The following is a 20232-nucleotide window of genomic DNA, read 5'->3' as shown; positions in this document are numbered from 1 at the left end:
CGCACCTTTATGAAATACGACTTGAAGTTACTTTACTTGTATTTTCAAATGTCACTTTTCCTTCTTTTTTCCCTTTATATATTTTTTAAGATTTTTATGGAAAGTAATAGTTGGATGAATATTTTAATATTGTACTTATTTTATGATGTACTAGAGCCTTTAGAGATCAACACCTTAGACATAATTTCAATTGGCTTAAATGACCAATTTAATTACTTTTATTTTCCGAAATTCTAGTTATCGTAATGGACAAAGAATGGATTAAATTGTCGAGGTATAACTCAGAGTACATTGATGATGTTGAGTTTTTTCTGAACTATGCTTACATCAATGGAAAACCACAAGGAGGAGAATTTTTTTGTCCTTGTGCTAAATGTCACAATACTTGTTAGGAAGTCAGGGCTATAGTGTATGACCATCTAATAGGGTATGGGTTTGAAAAGAGATATGATGTATGGGTTCGTCATGGTGAGGTTCTTAAAGACATGGATCTTGATGGTTGCATGGAAGATGATGATGATTCAGTTTATGATATTGAAGGATTATTGCATGATACATTTAGAGATGTGGCAGAAGACAATGAACTTAACAAGGGCCTCAATGATGATGCTAAAAAGTTCTATAATCTAATTGAAGAAACACAACAAGAGTTGTACCCAGGTTTTAAGAAATTCTCTACATTGTCATTCACGATTCGATTGTACTTGTTGAAATGTCTTCATGGGTAGAGTAATGCATCATTTACCTCTTTTCTAGGGCTCTTGAGAGAAGCTATGCCTCATTTGAATATCCCTGATTCATTTTATAAAACTAGAGGCATGATAAAGGATTTTGGGCTTGATTATGAAAATATTGATGCATGTTTTAATGACTGCATGTTATATTGGAAGGATCATAAGAATGACTGCTCCTACCCTGTATGTGGTGCTTCAGGATATACAAAATCATCTAGTGACAATGATGAAAACAAGAATGCTCACAAAGTCCCTACTAAAGTTTTAAGATACTTTCCCCTAATTCCTAGACTTTAAAGACTGTTTATGTGTTCAAAGACAACTAGCTCGTTAAGGTGGCATGAAGAAGAGCGTTCAAAAGATGAGAAGTTGAGACATCCTGCTGATGGTGAGGCGTGGAAAGATTTTGACAAGCGTCATCCTGACTTTGCTATTGACTCACGCAACATAAGACTTGGTTTGACAAGTGACGGATTTAGTCTTTTTAGATCAATGAATTTGTCTCACGGTATATTACATGTGGTACTAATACCATATAATTTCCCTCTTGGTGGTGCATGAAGGTTGAGTATTCTATTTTATCATTAATAATCCTTGGACCAAAATCACTAGGAAATGACATTGATGTCTACCTCCAACCACTAGTTGTTGATTTAAAAGTATTGTGGGAGTCAGAAGTAGAAACTTATGATGCTTCAAAAAATCAAACTTTTCACATGAGAGCAACACTAATGTGGACTATTAATGAGGACTATTAATGACTTTCCTACGTATGCTATGCTGAGTGGGTGGAGTACAAAAGGGAAACTCACATGCCCTTGTTGTAATTATGAAACTAATTTAGCTTACCTGACGCATAGTCAAAAAATGTGTTATATGGACCATCACGTTTTTTTGCCTATGGATCATGAATATAGATCAAATGCAAAAACTTTTAATGGGATAAAAGAATTTAGGCCTCCATCTCATTTGTTTGAAGGTGTGCATATCTTAACATTGTTAGAAAACTTCAATAATATGTTTGGAAAGATGCAAACGAAGTCCAACAAAGGTCTATTAAAGAAGAAATCAAATTTTTTGAGTTGTCATATTGGAAGCACAATCTTTTAACACACAACCTTGATATAATGCACATAAAGAAAAATATATTTGACAATATAATTGCAACCTTGTTGGATATAGCAGGGAAGACAAAAGATGATGAAAGAGCTCGTTTTGACTTACAAGAGATGGATATTAGAAAAAAACTTCATCCCAAGTAAACAAATGATGGTAAAAAAAGTAATGTATGAAAAACACGTTTCTCTATGACACCAAATGAAAAATCTATCTTTTGTGCGATCCTAAAGGATGCAAAAATACCATATGGTTGTGCATCAAATATTTCAAGATGTGTTAATATACCTTAAAGGAAATTTTCTTGTTATAAGAGTTACGATGCACATTTCATGCTACATTATTTGCTTCAAGTTGCAGTGAGAAGTACAATGTCTAGCCAAGTTGCCCATCCTATAATTCGTCTATGTTCATTTTTTCGTTGTCTATGCCAAAAAGTTATTGATGTGAAGGATCTGGATATCTTATAATCAAAGATTGTAGAAACACTTTGTCAAATCGAGACCATTTTCCCTCCTAGTTTCTTTGATGTGATGGTTCATTTGCCTATACATATAATGAATGAGTTGAGATTGGGAAGGCCAATTTAATTTCAATGGATGTATTTTCCATAAAGATATTTAGGTAAATTGAAGAGTTGTGTTCGTAATAGAAGTCGTCCAAAAGGTTGTATTGCTGAGGGATACTTGGATGAAGAATGCTTGATTCTATGCTCAAGATATTTACACAGTGGTGTGGAGACAAGGCTTAATAGAATGACAAAAACATTGATAGATGTGACCTTTGTGCAATTGAAAGTTTGAATTTTTTTCTAGCATTGGTCATCCTATTGGAGGAAATAAAAATGGTAAAGTAATTTCTTTAGATTGCAAGACAAAAAGCCAAGCCCACTGATACATCTTGTTTAATTGTAATGAAGTTGAACAGTTCATCAGTTAAATAAGTCTAATTCTAGCTTGTTTTAATAGTTTGCAACTTGTTCGAAATTTACTATAACACTATTATTTATATTTTAGAGAGCATGAAAATGACATCACAAAAATCAATAAAAGAAATAGGTGGAGCAAAGCAAAAGGTCAGGGTGAATATTTCAATGGTTTGTTCAAAGTACGTGCTTTGAAGGATGATGTATCTATCCAACTTAAGGAGCTTTCAAAAGGACCAAATATTGTTGCAAGACGCTTTTCTGACTATGTCATTAATGGTTACCAATTTCATACCAAACAATGTGTTGCCAAACGCAAAACACAAAATAGTGGTGTGACACTCGTTTCAATAACACAAAATAGAAATGAAGACACCGAATGGAACATGTAAACTTGGATGTCATAAGGAAAGATTGGTATGTATTTTAATTAAAGAATTAATTATTTATATTATTTGGTGTAGTTGTTGTTCTTAATTATTTTATTTTTGCGAAATGCAGCGTGAAATTAAGAAGAATAAAGAGATGTCCAACCAAGCTGAAATGTTTTGTGAAACTAGACAAAACAATAAAAGAGAGTCATTGGACCAAGAAACAACTAATGCAATTGTAAGTTTCTTTATTAGTATGGTAAGTTCTAGATTATGACTAGATTTTAATAAAAATGGTCAATGAAAGATTAGTTTGTTGGATTTTAGCCATGAGTTAGGCACAACTCGATTGTAGAACAAAAATATAGTTTTTATGCTAACTCGATTGCTTCTAAAAATGTTAGGTACAACTTAAAGATTTAATTGAAAATTCTAGTCAACAACTTGATGAAGCTTTTTAGAGTGTGTTTGGGAAAGAAAAGCCTGGAAGAATTCAGTGTCATAGAAGAGTTATCACACCTACTCTTTTGAAAAGAACGAAAGAAATAGCAAAAATTGAGAAAAACATGCTGATGAATTGAAATTACTAAATGATAAAGTTGAGGAAATGAAGGCAAAACATAAGTAGGAAATGTCATCAGTGGAATACAAATTTCAAATTTTGCTAAAGAATATCGTAAATCAAAACAACTCAGGAGTAGATATAGGGCATTAACAACAATGTTGTCAATGTCGGGTACTTCTACATCGACACATGTTCCAAATAATGATAAGGTAATTTCTTATTTATTTCTACTATCATGGTTGTAACATGGATTAGACTAAAATCTAATTCTATAATAAATATCAAATATGTAATATTGGAAAATTTGAATTGTTAGTAGAGTAACTAACCTCAAGATCAAAATATCCTTAAAATTGTTATCAAGAGGAGAATAGTGATCGACCCTTAAAATTTTGACGACATTATCATCAATATTGCCTAGGATTGTTGTTGGATTGCTTGTTGTACCCACTTCATCTTGTTGGATTACATCATTAAAGCCATTGTTTGTTGTTTCCTTAAGCTTACTAAGCTTAGGATTAGTTTCCTCATTGTTCATTTTATCAGATGCACTATTTTCATTTAGTTTTTCAAATTTGAGTTGCATTTGAGAATTTGAGGATAATCATTCATATAAGCTAACATTATTATAACTTCTCTATTTGCAGCAAAATCATTTGGAAGACAATTTGCCGCATATAGTATAGATGGGAATGAATCAAGATTTCCTATTTTAGATTCTGATTATATTTTGTTATACAATAATGGATATAACTATATATGATATGACTAGTAGTGGAGTGGTTTGTATAATGATGCTTGTCACTTTCAAGAACATAAGTCTATATTTTGGTTCACCAGACTTTGAGTAACAAATACTCGTGTTTTAAATTAATTAATATTATGAATATCCATTCAAAAAAAGTATTCATATTTCTTATTATTTATTGATCTCAGAGTATTATTGAAAAACAATGATTTTCTTAAAATTAAAATTATAAATGAACAAATTTATTAAAAAGAGGTAGAGTAGTTAAGGATTGCATATATGGTGTAGCAAATGCAACAATTATCTATTTCCAAAATGGACACAAGACTAAAGACAACGATTTACTTGTCTGTCTAGACAATGAGAATGGTTTCAAAGTTGTTTCCTATAAACGCAAATGACAACGGTTTTCAAACTATTGCATTTATACAAAGTGACAATGGTTTCAAAACTGTTGCCCATGAAGACAACGACAACGATTTTGTACTTTCCTTTTAGATCATGGTTTTTAACTGTTGCCTTTAAAATTGAAAATAAATTGTTGTCTATTTAAATATTAGACAACGATTTTAAAAAGGTGTTGCCAAATGTGAAAAAATCGTGACCTAAACAAAAGGCAACACCTCAGACTATCACAGTTAAAAAATCGTTGTCTTTGGCAACGAGAACAGTTTTTGACTTTTGGCCACGATTTTCAGTCGTTGCCATAGGTAAAAAATGTTGTAGTGGATAAGGAAATAAATTGGTATTAATTTTTAAAATAGTATAAGGAAATTAAATGAGCAGTCTGTAATAGTATTTGGTAATTACAACAATTATTTGATACCATTTTATTAAATGAGATTTGATGAATTTTAAACTAATTTGAAGTAATAATGCATCATATTAAATGGAATTTGATTTTTTTATTACTCTCCGGTTTCGTTTCCCTACCTATTCATCTCCCCATTTCCTACTATTATTGTTTTAGTTATATGCAAATGAAACTAGAGATAAATGACTATTTATTACTAAAATTTCAAGTCATTTATTACTAAATTTCAGTACCTCTTTGGTATAACTTAATTACAATGTTCCTATTTCAATGTCATTTATTACTAAATTTTCATTATATATATTAAAATATTATTTTCAAAGTTGTCATACTAAATGATTAAATTTATATTTATTTTGAAAAAAATCTAAGTAATTAATTACAATGTCATCTTTCATATACTTTAAAAAAACAATAAATAATATCCTAGAAAAAAAGAAATTAAAAACAAGTTACATTAAGATATAATCAGAAGTAATATTACAAAATTTAAAATCTTAATTAATTAGTATTTTGTTATGAAATAATTTTCATATCTTAATTAATTGTTTTGATCTCTAAAACATTTTACTTTACCAACATTCTAGTTTCCTAAGACAAGAAATTAAAGTATTTATTGCTTTAATTATCATTTCAATTACTATGTGAGTGAAAAGTTAATTACATTTTTTTAATTACTATTGTCACTGTATTTGTATAAAATGTTCTTGTGCAAATAGTATGTGACGAGTTCTTAATTATCAGTTAAATGTATAATATTGAATATATTTTAAACACATACATGATTATGTTGACTTCATTATAAATTTATATTTGATTAATGAATATATGTTTGTTTTGTATCAAATTGATAGTGAACTTATGAGTTTTATAATTGTGCTTAAAGATACTAAATATGTGAAAACATTTTGCACATGATAGATATATAGACATCAAGTGAAAATTGAATGGTTACAAAAAAAACGCATACAATGAGATTAGTTCACAATATTTATGTTTCTATATATTTTATTTTATCAAATTATTACACGATATTGTTGATATATATATATATATATATTATAATACTGATACTTAGGTGCTTCTAAACATGCATCAAAATCAACATGTCTCATGCGAATGCACAAATAACATGTGCGTTCCAAATCATGTGAATGGATGAGTAATATGCACATTCTAAACTATGTTAACGTACAAATAACATGTGCATTCTTAACAATAAGAATGCATGCAAATGCACGGGTAACATGTATCTTTTGAATTATGTGAATACACGGGTAACATGTGTGTTCTTAACTAGACGGTAAGACAAATATTGTCCCCTATATGCTTACTAGTTATAAATTGTTTTTAGCATTATTGTTGTTTTTTAAAATGTTACGTATCTAATACTATCCGGAAGTACTCAACTATTGATACCTGATATAACCGTACTACATAGATTGTGAGAGGTCACTACTATATTTAAAAAATAAGTAGGTAATAATATTACTAAAAAAAGTACTTATTTTTTTGTTTTAAGTTGGTTTGTAATTTCCCCCATCTTAGTAATCCTCTTTAGAAACCTCTTATTTTTCAACCAAAATTCTTCCTTCAAGAAACTTTCGTTATATGGTATGACAGATTCATTTGCGAATTTCATCGAAAATGGATAATAACCAACTAGTAGGTAGAATAAATAGGAAAAGAGAGAATGTTTTGATTTCAATACCCAAATCGCGTATGGTTGGAAATTGACAGTCCGAATTTGTTTTCGTCCTATCCAACATTTTACTTAAAAAGCAAAATTAAAATATATTTATTTTAGTAAATTATACATACATCCATAAGTTTTTATTGAAATTACTTATCATTTTGCACTTATATAAACCATTACTAATTTATATACGTACATTACAGTGATCATCCATGTAGTAGAAATTAGTGTAATCTTTTAAACAAAAAAGAATAATAAATACAATTAAATTAAACAAAAAATGAATAGAATTGTTGTTACAGTTTGCAACAAACCAAAAACAATGAATAGTGTTTTCACAATATATTATATTTTGTTTAGCTTAATTACATTTATCATTTTTTGCTAAAAAATTACATTTATCCCTCCTGTAGAGATAGACACTATAATTATGTATGTAAGTATAAAAAAGATAGATAATTTATATAACTTTACTAAAATTTAAGAGTGTCATTCTAATTTACTTTAATTTTTTTATTTACTTTGTTTCTAGTGAATGTGCCAGCCTTACACACTAATGGAATGAATGTTTGATTGTTATCTATTTAGGATGAATAAATTTAAAATAATTAAGTTTTAAGGTAGAAAAATAAGTTAAAGGACTATTTTGTTGGAATTAATCATTTTTAGGGTTGTGTGACTGTCCTCTTAACAAGTATTACTCTTACAAAACAAATATTTGACCTTTGAATATATATGAGGATTCAACATAACTTTATACTACTAGATTAATGTCTTATTGATTTAAATGACTTATTTAAAAACACGGAAGATTATCTATAGGAAAAAATAAGTTTGATGATGAATTTAATGATTTTGAATAAAGAAATATTCTGATGCTCATATTTTTAAAATTCTAAATTAACTGGTATCATTTGACAAAAATCATTGGAATTTAAATTACCTGAATTAGAAAAGAGAAAATGGATTGTGCACTAGGTGTGATTTTTTGTATATTGGCAAAGCATCCCTCGTAACTCATGTATATGAATTTTATTTAAGAACCAATTTTTTATTCTATAAACCTTACTTGATGGATGATGTACGGTGACCTTAAAACATTTATGCTAACTATTCAAATCTATTAAACCCATGAAAAGGATACGGGTCTCTAAACTAAAATGAGTCACCAAATGTCATTACGATAGTTATAACTCGACTCATACTAATTAATTCGATCATGAATTATGATCCGTTCAAGTCACTCTTTTATCATATATCACAACCAATATGAATTGATTCAACTTGATCAATTTTATAACTGATTGAATTTAGTTAGTTCAATTAACTTTAAAAAGCATCAAAACGATTTCATTTTGAAAGTAAAACAATTGGTTTTTTTAACTCATTTATAATCATGCTTAATATCATTATTATAATTATAGTTGTTATTTGTTAGCTTATATTAAAACCAAAACTTCTTTATTTAATTGAGTTTAAAACTTATTTGTGTATCTTTGTTGTGATTAAATCATAAAACATATGTTGTCTGCTTATATTTTTAATTTATTTGTGACATTTTGTTATAGTAAATCACTCATTATTAGTTGTTTAATGATATAATTAGATACTTGAATAATTATAATATTTTATATTTGAATTATAATATTATTAAACTATAAATTTATTATATTGTTTTTATATGAATTGAGTCAACTGATTCATTTAATGACTTATTGTTTCGAATAGTGACCCATTGATCCATACATTAAATGAGTTAATTTTTAAAAATCCAAAAATCACTTTTATTGACTTCTAGTCTTTTCTTTTTTTTTTTTGCAATGGTTAATTCATTACCAGACACAACAAATTACAACCAAAAACCAATAATTGTGAATTTTGAGGTCACCTTCTGGCTTCTATTACATTATTCAATAAATTTAAATTTAAATTTGTTATTCCCGTCTTTTGCTTTTATACAATATTCAAGTGTATAGAACTATAGACTTCCTTAATTGTTAAATATGTCCAACCACTAAATGAAAGGGAAAAGGACATAATGGAGAAATAATTGTACCGTGAGAGAATTAATTTACTATTCTGGGGTATCAGCTATTATGCCACTCTATATAACACTTATTTTGATTGGTTAAAAAATACATATTTAAGCTTAAAATTGAATGATAAAATATTTTTCTAATAAATAAGAGAAAATAATACATAGAGTAACACATATTTTGGAAAATAAGATGTACTCTCCATTTAAAGAGGGAGTAATATTCTATAATGGCTCCAAGAATATTTCACTTTAAATTAAAAAATGAATACATGAAATAACTTAACGAATTTCATTTAAATTATAAAAAAGTTAAAAATATAAATAAGTAATTTTTTCACTTTAGAAGTTAAAAAAAGAGAAAAGTTTCACGTGTAAAAATTAAATCATTAATTCAAAAGATATACTTTACATTTTCATAATTTTATTCTAAATTCATAAACATAAGTCCAAACACGGGTAATTAATAGAACTCTGTTCACCGACATTGTAATTGCACCGTTGCTCCAATTAAATGTAACTTAAAGAAGAAGCTATTAGAAAATACAAAATAGTAAATAAATTATTCCAAATATAAAATCTATATTATTAATCTATATCTATACTTCTATACTATTAATAAAGGGAAATACAAAATAACTACCCATCAAAGTGTAATTTGTGTTTTCCTATTTTGCCCTCAATATCTTTTCATTTCTACCAAAAAACTATATAATATTATTTTCTTATTTTATTCTTATTATCTTCTTATTTTAAAAGTGTATTTAAAAAATTGAATATTAGACCAATTGAATAAATTCAACTGTAAATTTAGCGCAAAAAAATTATATTTGAATTTATAAAATACAAACTATACATTATAAACGATAGAAAAACAGGTTGACAGACACAACAGTGCATGTCAACACGCTAGTAAATAATAATGAGTAATCAATATCCTTGGTTAATTCTCTTCACGTCTGACACTCACCCACCCACCCAAGCCAAACACATTTCCTATCCTAAAATGTAAGGGTAGATGTGTTATCGTATCACTTTCAACAAGAAATATAAAATTATTATATATCTAATGAGTGAGAATTTATTTACTCTTATTTATCATAGATATTAATTTTATAGATGATTTAGATCTATTCACTAATTGAAATTATTAAATTTCTCTAAAATTAATGATGAAGATGAGGAATAAATTTAAAAAATTACTTTTAGAGTAAGTGAATCTCTCCGCATATCTAATCATTGTTTTATTTTTTGGCAAATAAAAACTAAAGTAATTGAAACTTTAGGATAAAAGATATTGTTTTCCCATTACATCTTCTCTACTAACATGTGTAAGTGTATATCACCCCATGCAGAAGAAGTGTAAAATTAATATCTATATTTAATTTCAAATGTGAGTTAAATTATTATTGGAGACTATTTTGAAATTTTTAAAGACTATCTTGAATTTTTCAAATTTTAAGAAATAAAATTAATAAGATTGAAAAAAGATGAAAACTGACATAAGTATCAGTAGCGGGTATTTGTGGGTACCCACAAATTTGTAAGTTTTAATATATATTTATATATTTTATAATAATCAATACATACAAATAATTATTATATGAATAATAAAATTTATAGACATGTTAAACTTATCATATATTTCAATCACTAAAATTTATTATAATAGAAAAATAAATCATATATAATTATAAAATAATAATAATATAATATATATAAATTATTTAATTGAAAAACAAATTTATAAGCACATAGTTAGTGACAAGATGAGTATCAAAATACCACTCCCATGTATAATTTATTTTTACCAGTATTAACGTGGTGAGTATTTTTGCCATCTGTAGGCTGTCCCAGTCTCACCGTTTATCTTCATCAATTTCATTTCCCCGTAACATTATTAACGAAATAAAAAATAAACTCTCTCCTTCTTCCTCTTCTTTTTTCTCTCTCTTCCATGGTGGAACGAAGAGACAGAGTCACCGTAAGAAGAAGAAAATATCAAAGAGCATTCGTGAAAAAACAACTACAGTTTCCTCAATTCATTTCATTCTTCTTAAAAAATGCCGTTATCCAAGTACCACATAAGGAACGAGCACAGTTTAGCTGATCCCGAATTGTACCGTTCAGCCAACAAAGATGATCCAGAAGCTCTTCTTGAAGCTGTTTCCATGGCGGCACTTGTTGGTCTCTTGCGTCAGCTCGGTGACCTTGCTGAGTTAGTCACTTTCTTTTTTCAACTTCAATTTTGTGTGTGTCTCTCTCTCTGTTTGAGTTTTTTTTTTTAATTTTGCGATTTTGATTTGGAATTGCTTTGAGCTCTTAGATGAAATTGAATTGATTGCACTCACTAGAGCTCTTAGATGCAATTGAATTGATTGCACTCTTAGTTTGAGCTCTTAGATACATCTTTTTGACTTGGTATCAAGTTTAGACTGTTAATCACTAAGTACATGTCCATATGAGAACAACCAAATATGTCAAAATAGTGTCATTTTGACTGGATTATATGTCCATACTTCTTCTGCTCTATTTATGACATAACAAGCCATATTAAGCGGCTCTGTCTGTCCCAAAACTTTTAGAAAGTCTAGCATCTAATTTCATGCATTTAACCATTCTCTCGCTAATATGATTCTGTTGAGTAGTATTCTTCCTTGAAAAGTGTATTTGAATGCCATGTTTCCCACAAATTTTTTGAAACTATGAGTCTTTGTATTCTATATCATTCTGTATCATCAAATACTTGACTTTTCTATCAGTCTCGTGCTCTACCACTGTCTTCCGAACCTTGAAAAAACTTATGACTATACTTCAGAAAATACATTCACACCTTACATGAAAAGTCATCAACGAAGGTCATAGAATACCAGAATCTCCTACAGATGGTTCCTGAGTGGATCATCATACATTAGTGTGGACATAATCTAGAATGCCCCAAGTTTTGTGTTGGCTATCCTTGAAACTAACTCGTATTCGTTTTCCGTGCACACAATACTTGCATAAATCAAGTTTGTATATGTTGACTCCCTTCAACAGTCCTCTCCTACCACACACTGATTTGGCTCAAACAATGTGCTATAATCTGGTATGAGCCTTTCTTTTGCTCCCTTCCAATTCTAGAATTGTACAATAAAAAGTATAATTTTGATCATCTCATGTGTAGTCTATCAGAAAGTAAGGAATCATGCCCCTATTGAAAAGCTTGTGAAAATAGTTCTATTTTTCCTTCACATCTTTGCCTTTCATCAAGACTTTTTCATCTTCGTCTTTAACAAATTTCATTTGGTCTAAGTCTTTTGTCTTTCTTTCCCTACCCTTTTGAAGTCTATAAGCATTTCTTTCCCCTCTCTTGGTACCCAGAGATTTGTATAACCCATCATACGCTATATCTTTAGCTTCGCTTTCTCCTTTCTTGTTCTCTTTCTTAGCTACCTTGTATTTTTCCAACTTTCAGAATTTTTACACAACGACCATGACTTATAACATTCCCTTTTCAACTTAATTTTGTCTTGGACACTTTTAACCCACCACCATATGATTCTTTACCATTTGGACCAGAGTCTCTAGATTCGCTTAGTATCTCCTTTGCTATTTTCCTAATTCCTTTAGTCTTCTCGTCCCACATATCATTTGTACTTTCTTGTACCTCTCAAAATCCTTATCCTTTGACTGAAGCTACTACGTTTCTCTCTTTTCAATTCGTCAAGCTCTCTTCACGTATGACTTTGTAGTTCAAGCAAAACTTTTTATCTGGTTTCCTTATCAGGAAGAAATTGATTTGTGAACGTGCAACTCCACTCTTGTATGTGATAAGATCTCGCTTCTTAAAACATATATTGACTATTGTAAAATCAATAACTGAAGAGAAGTCTAGAATAGTCCGACCTTCCATATTTGATTTTTCTATTCCATATCCACCATATACACCTTCAAATCCTCTAGTGTCCCTCTCTACTTGCCCATTAAGATCGCCTCCAAGGAAAATCTTTTCTCCTAGAGGTTATTGTCTTGACTACACCTTCTAAGTCCCCCAAAACTTTATCTTCAAATGATCATCTAACACATCACATTAAATATGTCTTCCTTCATTATAAACTTTTGGGATATGATCTTATCTCCTATTCTCTTTACATCCACTATATCATTCTTCCATTCTTCATCTACAATTATACCCATCCCATTTCTCGATCTTGTCTGATGGATGTACCACATCTTAAAACCTAAAGTGTTTAACTCACTTGTCTTTTCACCAACCCACAGTTTCTTGCAGGCACATAAAATTAATCCTCCTCTTAATCGTTGTGTCAACTATTTCCATTGATTTGCATGTAAGAGTGCCTATATTCCATGTTTTGATCCATATTCTATATTGATGAACTAGCTTCTTTATTCGCACCCGTTCGTGCAAGTACGTGAACCCTTGCTTAAGTTTTACTATATTCAGGCGGTGATGCAACAACCTTGCTCTTTTGACATTATAACCAGGTGATACAGGGGGTTGCTTCTGGGCAACGACCTAACATTATCATTATAATATCGTTGATCCATTTCATAGAAATTTGACATCATTTTAAGTTGGTTGTCAACTGCCTAATACAATTTTCATCTTTTATCTGGGCTTAGAACCGACTATGTATAGCATCTATAAACCATTTTATAGATGAGATGAACTAATGAATAGATATTCTCATTTTCCTTTTGCTGGTATTGGAGTGTGTATTAAGGTAATAATCTTAGGATCTTCTGTTCACAACCTCGGTAATAGCCTTTAGCTAACCCTAGATGGTTAAATCTGGTGAATTTGATTCCAATGACTCCTGTAGTAAATTGTATGTATATTGCTAGAGCTTTGATAGTTTCTGGTTTTCTGCATCATGTAGTTGATTACCAGGAAGTTAGTTCTAGATGGTTACCATGACTTTCCTTCCTCTCTTGGCACATACAATTTCGACCCCAGTATCAACATTTAAATTTATAAATTGATATTTTTTTGCCATCACTAGGTGCTGTTAAGTTCTCTGCATTTAACTGTTTTATTTTGGTTAGGTTTGCTGCCGCGATCTTCCATAATCTGCATGAAGAGGTAATGGTTACTGCTGCAAGAGGCCACAGTCTTATGGGTCGTGTTCAACAGCTTGAGGCTGAAGTTCCTTCTCTTGAGAAGGCTTTTTACTCTCAAACTCATCATTCATCATTCTTTACTAATGGAGGTTGGGTTACTTGTTACAAAGTTCTAATGTACTGATTTGCATATTGCCCTTCTAAAAATGCTGGAATTTTGGTCTAAGTTGTATACTTTAGGTTTTGAAATACGTTTCGGGTATCTTGCGGTTTGGACATATATGGAGGAGACTGGTAGAAGCGTCGTAAGGAGAGTAGATCAAATGGAGGTTAGTCCAATTCCTAGAGGAAGAGTGAAACCAAGAAAAACCATAGACAACAATTCAGAAAGACTTAAGATCAATGCTTTGTCAATGAACATGATTTATGATAGAGCATTATGGCGTCATTCAATCCATATAACCGACCCCACCTAGTAGGGTTAAAACTTGGTTGTTGTTGTTTATCTTGGAGGGAATTAGGTTTGCCGTGATGATTTGGATCTGTTTTTTCTTATTTCCTTTTATGATTTTAGCTTCCGTACAGATTCTAAAATTCTTTGGCAGTGCACTGTATTTGCTGTGCTTTGATGCCTATGGTTGAAAAGTAATGCCAGAATCTTCAAGGGAACTTCTTCATCTGAGGATAACATTATGGTCATTTTGTTGGGTTGTTTGTAGTGTTCAGCCCATGGTTTATTTAGATTTTTTTCCTTTAATATATCTGCAGAGGGATTGGCCTAGCTTGTTACATGACACAATATCTTAACTCGGAAGTGTTTCTTTTTGTTTTAAGACAACATACATAGAGATAGGATCCATTGTGCTTTGACATATTTTGAGATTTCTTGCTTTTTTTAGTTGTCTAGTTTAACCGACTTGCTTACTATATTGTAGGGATTGGTTGGCATCCTAATCATCCGTCTGAACAAAATCTTGTTACTCGTGGAGACTTACCTCGATTTGTAATGGATTCATATGAGGAGTGCCGTGGACCCCCAAGACTGTTCCTTCTGGACAAGTAGGGTGGCCTGATTCATCAGACACACGCAACATCTATATATACATATCAACCAAAAACATTCTTCATATGTTGTAGGCGTATGAAACTTTACCTTTTCTCTTCTGGCTTCTTGCAGGTTTGATGTGGCTGGGGCTGGGGCATGTCTGAAACGTTATACTGATCCGTCATTCTTTAAAAGGGAGTCAGCTTCATTTGGAATATCGACAGTAGAAGTTCACAGGGAAAAAAGAATTCGCAAGGTCAAGGTACAAGTTTGCAAGTTCTACCATTTATTATTTTTTTCTTCTGGAAAATTTTTTAAATGGTAAAATCTCTGATTTTCTTTTGATTGGAATCTTGCTGCAAAATAATGTTTGCAATGAAATGGTGTGAATTATGTGTTGTTGATGCACTGATGCACATGAGCCTTCAATACATATATTGTCATCGAAAGCAAGTAGACAAGTTTTCAGCACCACTTTCTTTTGTTCATACTGGGATTGCAATATCAAGTAATTGCCATTAAGAACAATTCTTTGCCATGCAAAAATTGCATACTTACAACTTTGAAGTTATAACTATTTCTTTCATTTCCAGCAGAAGAAAGGAGCATGGTTGAGGGATGGTGAAGCTCCCATTGTACCACCACATTCAAAGTGAGTTCCAATAATTTTATTATGATCTATTAATCTATTCTCTGGTTTTTAGAATCTATAAAGGTCCTTAAATGGTTGATTACTGATTCCATTTTTACAGATTACATCAGCTGCTTCTTGAGGATCGTATTGAGAATGGCTATAGTAATCCTGCACGCCTTGTGAAGTTGAAGAAAAGACAATTGAATGGATTTTCAGCTGAAACAACAGCTGGGAAGAGTTACATGGAGAAATTTCTTCAAACTCCCTCACCTGATCTTAAAATGATTTGTGAAACTTCAATCATTCCGCAACCTGTGAAACTCACATTGAATGATACTAGTGAAGCGGGGATTAGAATACTTGAAATAAGTAGCATTAATCCTGTGGAAAAGTCATTTGGAAATCACATATCCCCGAATGAGGTGGAATTACAACTAAAACCATTTTCAGAAGTGAATGGCGAGACATATGGAGATCCCTCAGAGGCAAGAAAGCAAACCTCAGCTTGTGGGACAGTTGAAATGTCTTCCTGTTACCCTAAGTTCCCTCGTGAAATAGAATTGGCAGTCCATGAACAAAAGAAAACACATGGCAGCTTAGATGGGTATCATTCTGACGATGTGGCTAGGGAGGTTGACAATTATATGGATGTTTTAACTACCATGGAGTCAGAGTTGGAAACAGACAATGAGTGGAAACCCAAGAAAGGTTTCTTGAATATTCAAAAGGTAACAGATACAGATGGTAAAGAAGAACATCAAGTACAAGCTCGATTGTCAGATTCTCAATCATTTGGAGACTCCTCAACATCTGATGATATTAGTTCATTCAAAGAAGATAGAAATGGGGTAAAGGTTCAAGCTCGCCTTTCAGATTCTCACTCAACTGGAACCTCCTCTACATCAGACAGTATTAGTTCATTCAGAAGAGATGGAAATGAGCATATAGAGCTGCAAGCTCACTTTTCAGATTCTCGATCAGTTGATAACTCCTCTACATCAGATGAGAACAATTCTTTCAAGAATGATAAATCCTGTTTCACTCACTCTGATTCATTAAGCACTGTGGTTGAGAATATACCATCAGAACCTATAGTATTCAGATATGCCAAGTATCACGAACCTGAGGTCGGAGATACATCATCCAACCAGATGCCCCAAATTGTTGAGCTTCAAAATACAGATTGTGGTAAGGTTGTCTTGCATGATGATGCAAATGTTGAAGAGATTTCTGATTTTGAGCAAGCCTCTTCTGATCTTGTGACTAGAGGACTTGATTTTAGTTCTGCGTCACCAGCTGAACTTAATTTAAGATTAAAAGATTATGAAAACAGAACAGGTCTTGTTGAATCTATTGCTGTTAAACCTGTTTCTCTCTTCCTAGTAGAAGATGATGCTTGCCCTGTGGATTCTTTCGATAAAAAATGTCTAAATATTTTGGAGGATGATGATCCTTGTGTTCATTCTGATGATTTGTTACAAGTTTCTAATGATTTAGATTCAACTTGTGAAGATGATTACATTGGTCATTCTGGTATCAAAATGTTGCATGCAGAATCTTCTAATGAAAATTCTTCTGAAATTTTGGTTAGTAGAGATGCTGTACAAGGAGTGGATCACATTTTCCCGTCCATGGAAAAATTAGACTTGAACTCAGGGACTATGTCGGCGCTTGATAGTCGAGACTCAAAGGATAAGGATTGTATCGTAGGAACTCAACTTAATCTGGAAGATTTGTCTCCTGTTCATCTAGTAAGTTGCTTTACTGGGGAGGTATCTTCAGATTTAATTCATGACAGTCCACGTGGTGAACCAAGCTCAGCAGAAATTGAAGTTTTGCATTCTGATCTGCAATCATCTTATTCATCTGGCCAAGTGATTAATCCAACAAAACATGTCATGGACCCACTGAAGTCTCCTCTTCCTGACCTCTTTCCTGAGGCAAATGAAAATAATCTTGATGAGATGCCGCCTTTGCCCCCTCTACCTCCTATGCAATGGAGAATGGGCAAGGTTCAACATGCTTCCCTCATTTCACAGAGAGAACATGTAGAAGTAAATCGAGTCTCAGCCCAACCAATGCAGCCAATTAAACCTGATCAGAAATCTCAATCTGATTTTCCAACTTCTGAGAGAGATACGTTGCTGCATCAGAATCCATTTATGCCCGTCATGGCTGTGGAAAGTGATAAGTTCCAACATTCTTCTGGGTTTCCAGCGGGAGTTTCAGGGAATCCTGTTGCCATACCATTTCAATTCCCAATCATGGTTAATGATGCAAATGGTCTATATAATTACGTAGTGCTGGATAGAAACCAAATCCAGAACCCCTTCTTAGCTTTACCTGTGGTATCTTCAGACACGCCTCCACATGGTTGTATTGTTGCCTCTGAGGGAGAAATGCTACAGAATTCAAACCTATGCTCTTCTATACTTCCTGATGAATCTGCTGTCTCTGGACATGATTCCATCTCTCCACCAGGGAATCTGAGTCAATCTCCAAGTCAAATCACAACAGAGACTAGTTCAGAAGACAAAACACTTAAGCTGTCTATAAGTAATCTCGAGTCTATGGGAAGCCCTCCGGATGGTGACGATGGTACTCTTGAGGGAGAAATGCTGCGGATTTCAAACCAATACCTAACAATACCACCTGCTGAATGTGCTGTTTTTGGACATGATTCCATCGCTCCACAAAAAAAACAAACTCAATCTCCAAGTCAATTAATGATGGAGACTAGTTCAGCAGTTAAAACACTTGAGCACTCTGTACGTAGTGTGGTATCTATGGGCATGGCTCCACATGGTTATGCTGTTGCTTCTGAAGGAGAAATCCTACAGAATTCAAATCCATTGCCTCCGGTATCACCTGCCGAATGTTCTGTTTCTGGACATGATTCCATCTCTCTACAAGAAAATCCAGGTCAATTAATGACAGAGACTAGTTCAGAAGTTAAAATACCCAATCAGTCCATGAGTGATGTGGAAGGTGAAAAGGGACATCCTTTTATCTCATTCATGTTGCCACCAAACATGGAAAGTATGGAGCCTAATCAGAATTTTCTGTCTTCTGTGGGGGAGATGCCATCATCCTTTGATACAAATGCTCAAACATCAGATTTTGAGAGTGAAAGGATAAATGAAAAACCAAAGACAAAGCTACCTCGTCCTCGGAATCCTCTAATTGATGCTGTTGTTGCTCATGACAAAAGCAAGGTGATGACAGTTTCAGGTGTTTTTTATGACAATATCTTCTTGTGGTCTTAATTCTTGTATAACACTTTGCCTTTGAACCACTGCAGCTTAGGAGGGTTACTGAACGGGTTATGCCTGTAATAGCACCAAATGTAGTAGAAAGAGATTCATTGTTAGAACAGATAAGAACAAAGGTTATTAGAGCTTGGAACTTTTTTTCTTTATGCTGATCTTACCCCCTTATTTATTTAAATCATTGTTGTACTTAATATTACTTTTTGCTTTTATCAGTCCTTCAACTTGAAGCCTGCAGCGGCTACGCGACCCAGCATTCAGGGTCCAAAGACGAACTTGAAGCTTGCTGCCATCTTGGAGAAAGCAAATGCTATTCGCCATGTCCGTCCCTCTCTTTCTTTGTTTATTTTACTATAATAGGCGCATATTTTGCTTTCCTTTCTTCCTGTCTCTTCACTGCCATAACCCTTTTCTCCAGGGTCAACTAATATGTCTAATATGTTAATTATTGAAATAGGCTTTTGCTGGAAGTGATGAAGATGATGACGCGGATAGTTGGAGTGACTCTTGAATTTACCATTTTAAAGTATTCTCAGCCAGTTAATATATTAAAACTTTGGTTCTCACCAAAACCAGGTCTAGAAAATCATTATTCCCTGTAAAGAAAGCTCCCTGAAATACCAGATTCTTTATCATAATCTATCTCCTCCTTAGTCCTCTTTCTTCACAATTCACTGTATATGCATGAACATTTGGTAAAAGCATGCAATTCTGGATGAATTTTCGACTCAGCGTGCAAGCGCTGTACCAGTCCAGATCCGATCCAACCTATCGAAAAACAATCATTCTTCCCTTTCATATAAGCAGCTGTATATTTGTGTTGTATTGTGATATTTTTTGGTTTACTGTCTTCAGTATCCATTTTTGTAATTCTATGTAGTTTTTGGTGATAATTGTACCATCTATTATATAGTAGTTCAACTGTGCCCAGTGCAGTAATATATATACGTGTGTAAAATCCTTTCAGTGTATACTTTCTATCATTATGCTTGTTCAGTGATCTAACCCTTCTTATGACCAGTTACGTATTAGAAAGTAAATTGAAACTTAGTAGTAAATATCAGTATATGATACAGATTTCAACAAACCAGCTTCTCTTATCTATATGGTGCTTAAATTAAGAGTTTCTCCAAATTTGCATTTTAACTTTGTATAAGCTTGTTCAGTAATATATACGATATATCACAAACAATTGTGATAGTTACACAGCATACTC

At 32.1% G+C, this 20232-nt stretch overlaps 1 protein-coding gene across 3 annotated transcripts; it reads left to right on the top strand.

Moving 5' to 3' along the window:
- Window positions 10892-19985, top strand: LOC109349970 (protein SCAR2-like). 3 transcript variants are annotated; one of them, XM_019591077.1, is made up of 10 exons: window positions 10892-11222; window positions 14054-14217; window positions 15004-15127; window positions 15246-15375; window positions 15707-15765; window positions 15866-18514; window positions 18581-18962; window positions 19049-19135; window positions 19233-19337; window positions 19474-19985. In XM_019591077.1, the coding sequence occupies exons 1-10, from the start codon at window positions 11068-11070 to the stop codon at window positions 19525-19527; spliced, it is 3909 nt and encodes a 1302-aa protein (XP_019446622.1). In that variant the 5' UTR covers window positions 10892-11067; the 3' UTR covers window positions 19528-19985. The 3 variants fall into 3 exon arrangements, with proteins under 3 accessions (XP_019446622.1, XP_019446613.1, XP_019446605.1); XM_019591068.1 differs by having other exon boundaries at window positions 15710-15765; window positions 15866-18962; XM_019591060.1 differs by having other exon boundaries at window positions 15866-18962.

Source organism: Lupinus angustifolius, chromosome LG01 (genome assembly GCF_001865875.1).
Source record: "Lupinus angustifolius cultivar Tanjil chromosome LG01, LupAngTanjil_v1.0, whole genome shotgun sequence".
NCBI classification, from domain to species: domain Eukaryota; kingdom Viridiplantae; phylum Streptophyta; class Magnoliopsida; order Fabales; family Fabaceae; genus Lupinus; species Lupinus angustifolius.
This window is presented reverse-complemented; position numbering and strand designations above follow the sequence as displayed.

What these genes read in the sequence shown, in the direction of transcription:
- LOC109349970 (XM_019591060.1), top strand. Translation starts at nt 11,068, where the DNA reads ATGCCGTTATCCAAGTACCACATAAGGAACGAGCACAGTTTAGCTGAT. An exon ending in CAGCTCGGTGACCTTGCTGA is followed by an intron (nt 11,223 to 14,053) that starts GTTAGTCACTTT and finishes TATTTTGGTTAG; the next exon opens with GTTTGCTGCCGCGATCTTCC. An exon ending in AAGCAAATGCTATTCGCCAT is followed by an intron (nt 19,338 to 19,473) that starts GTCCGTCCCTCT and finishes TTATTGAAATAG; the next exon opens with GCTTTTGCTGGAAGTGATGA.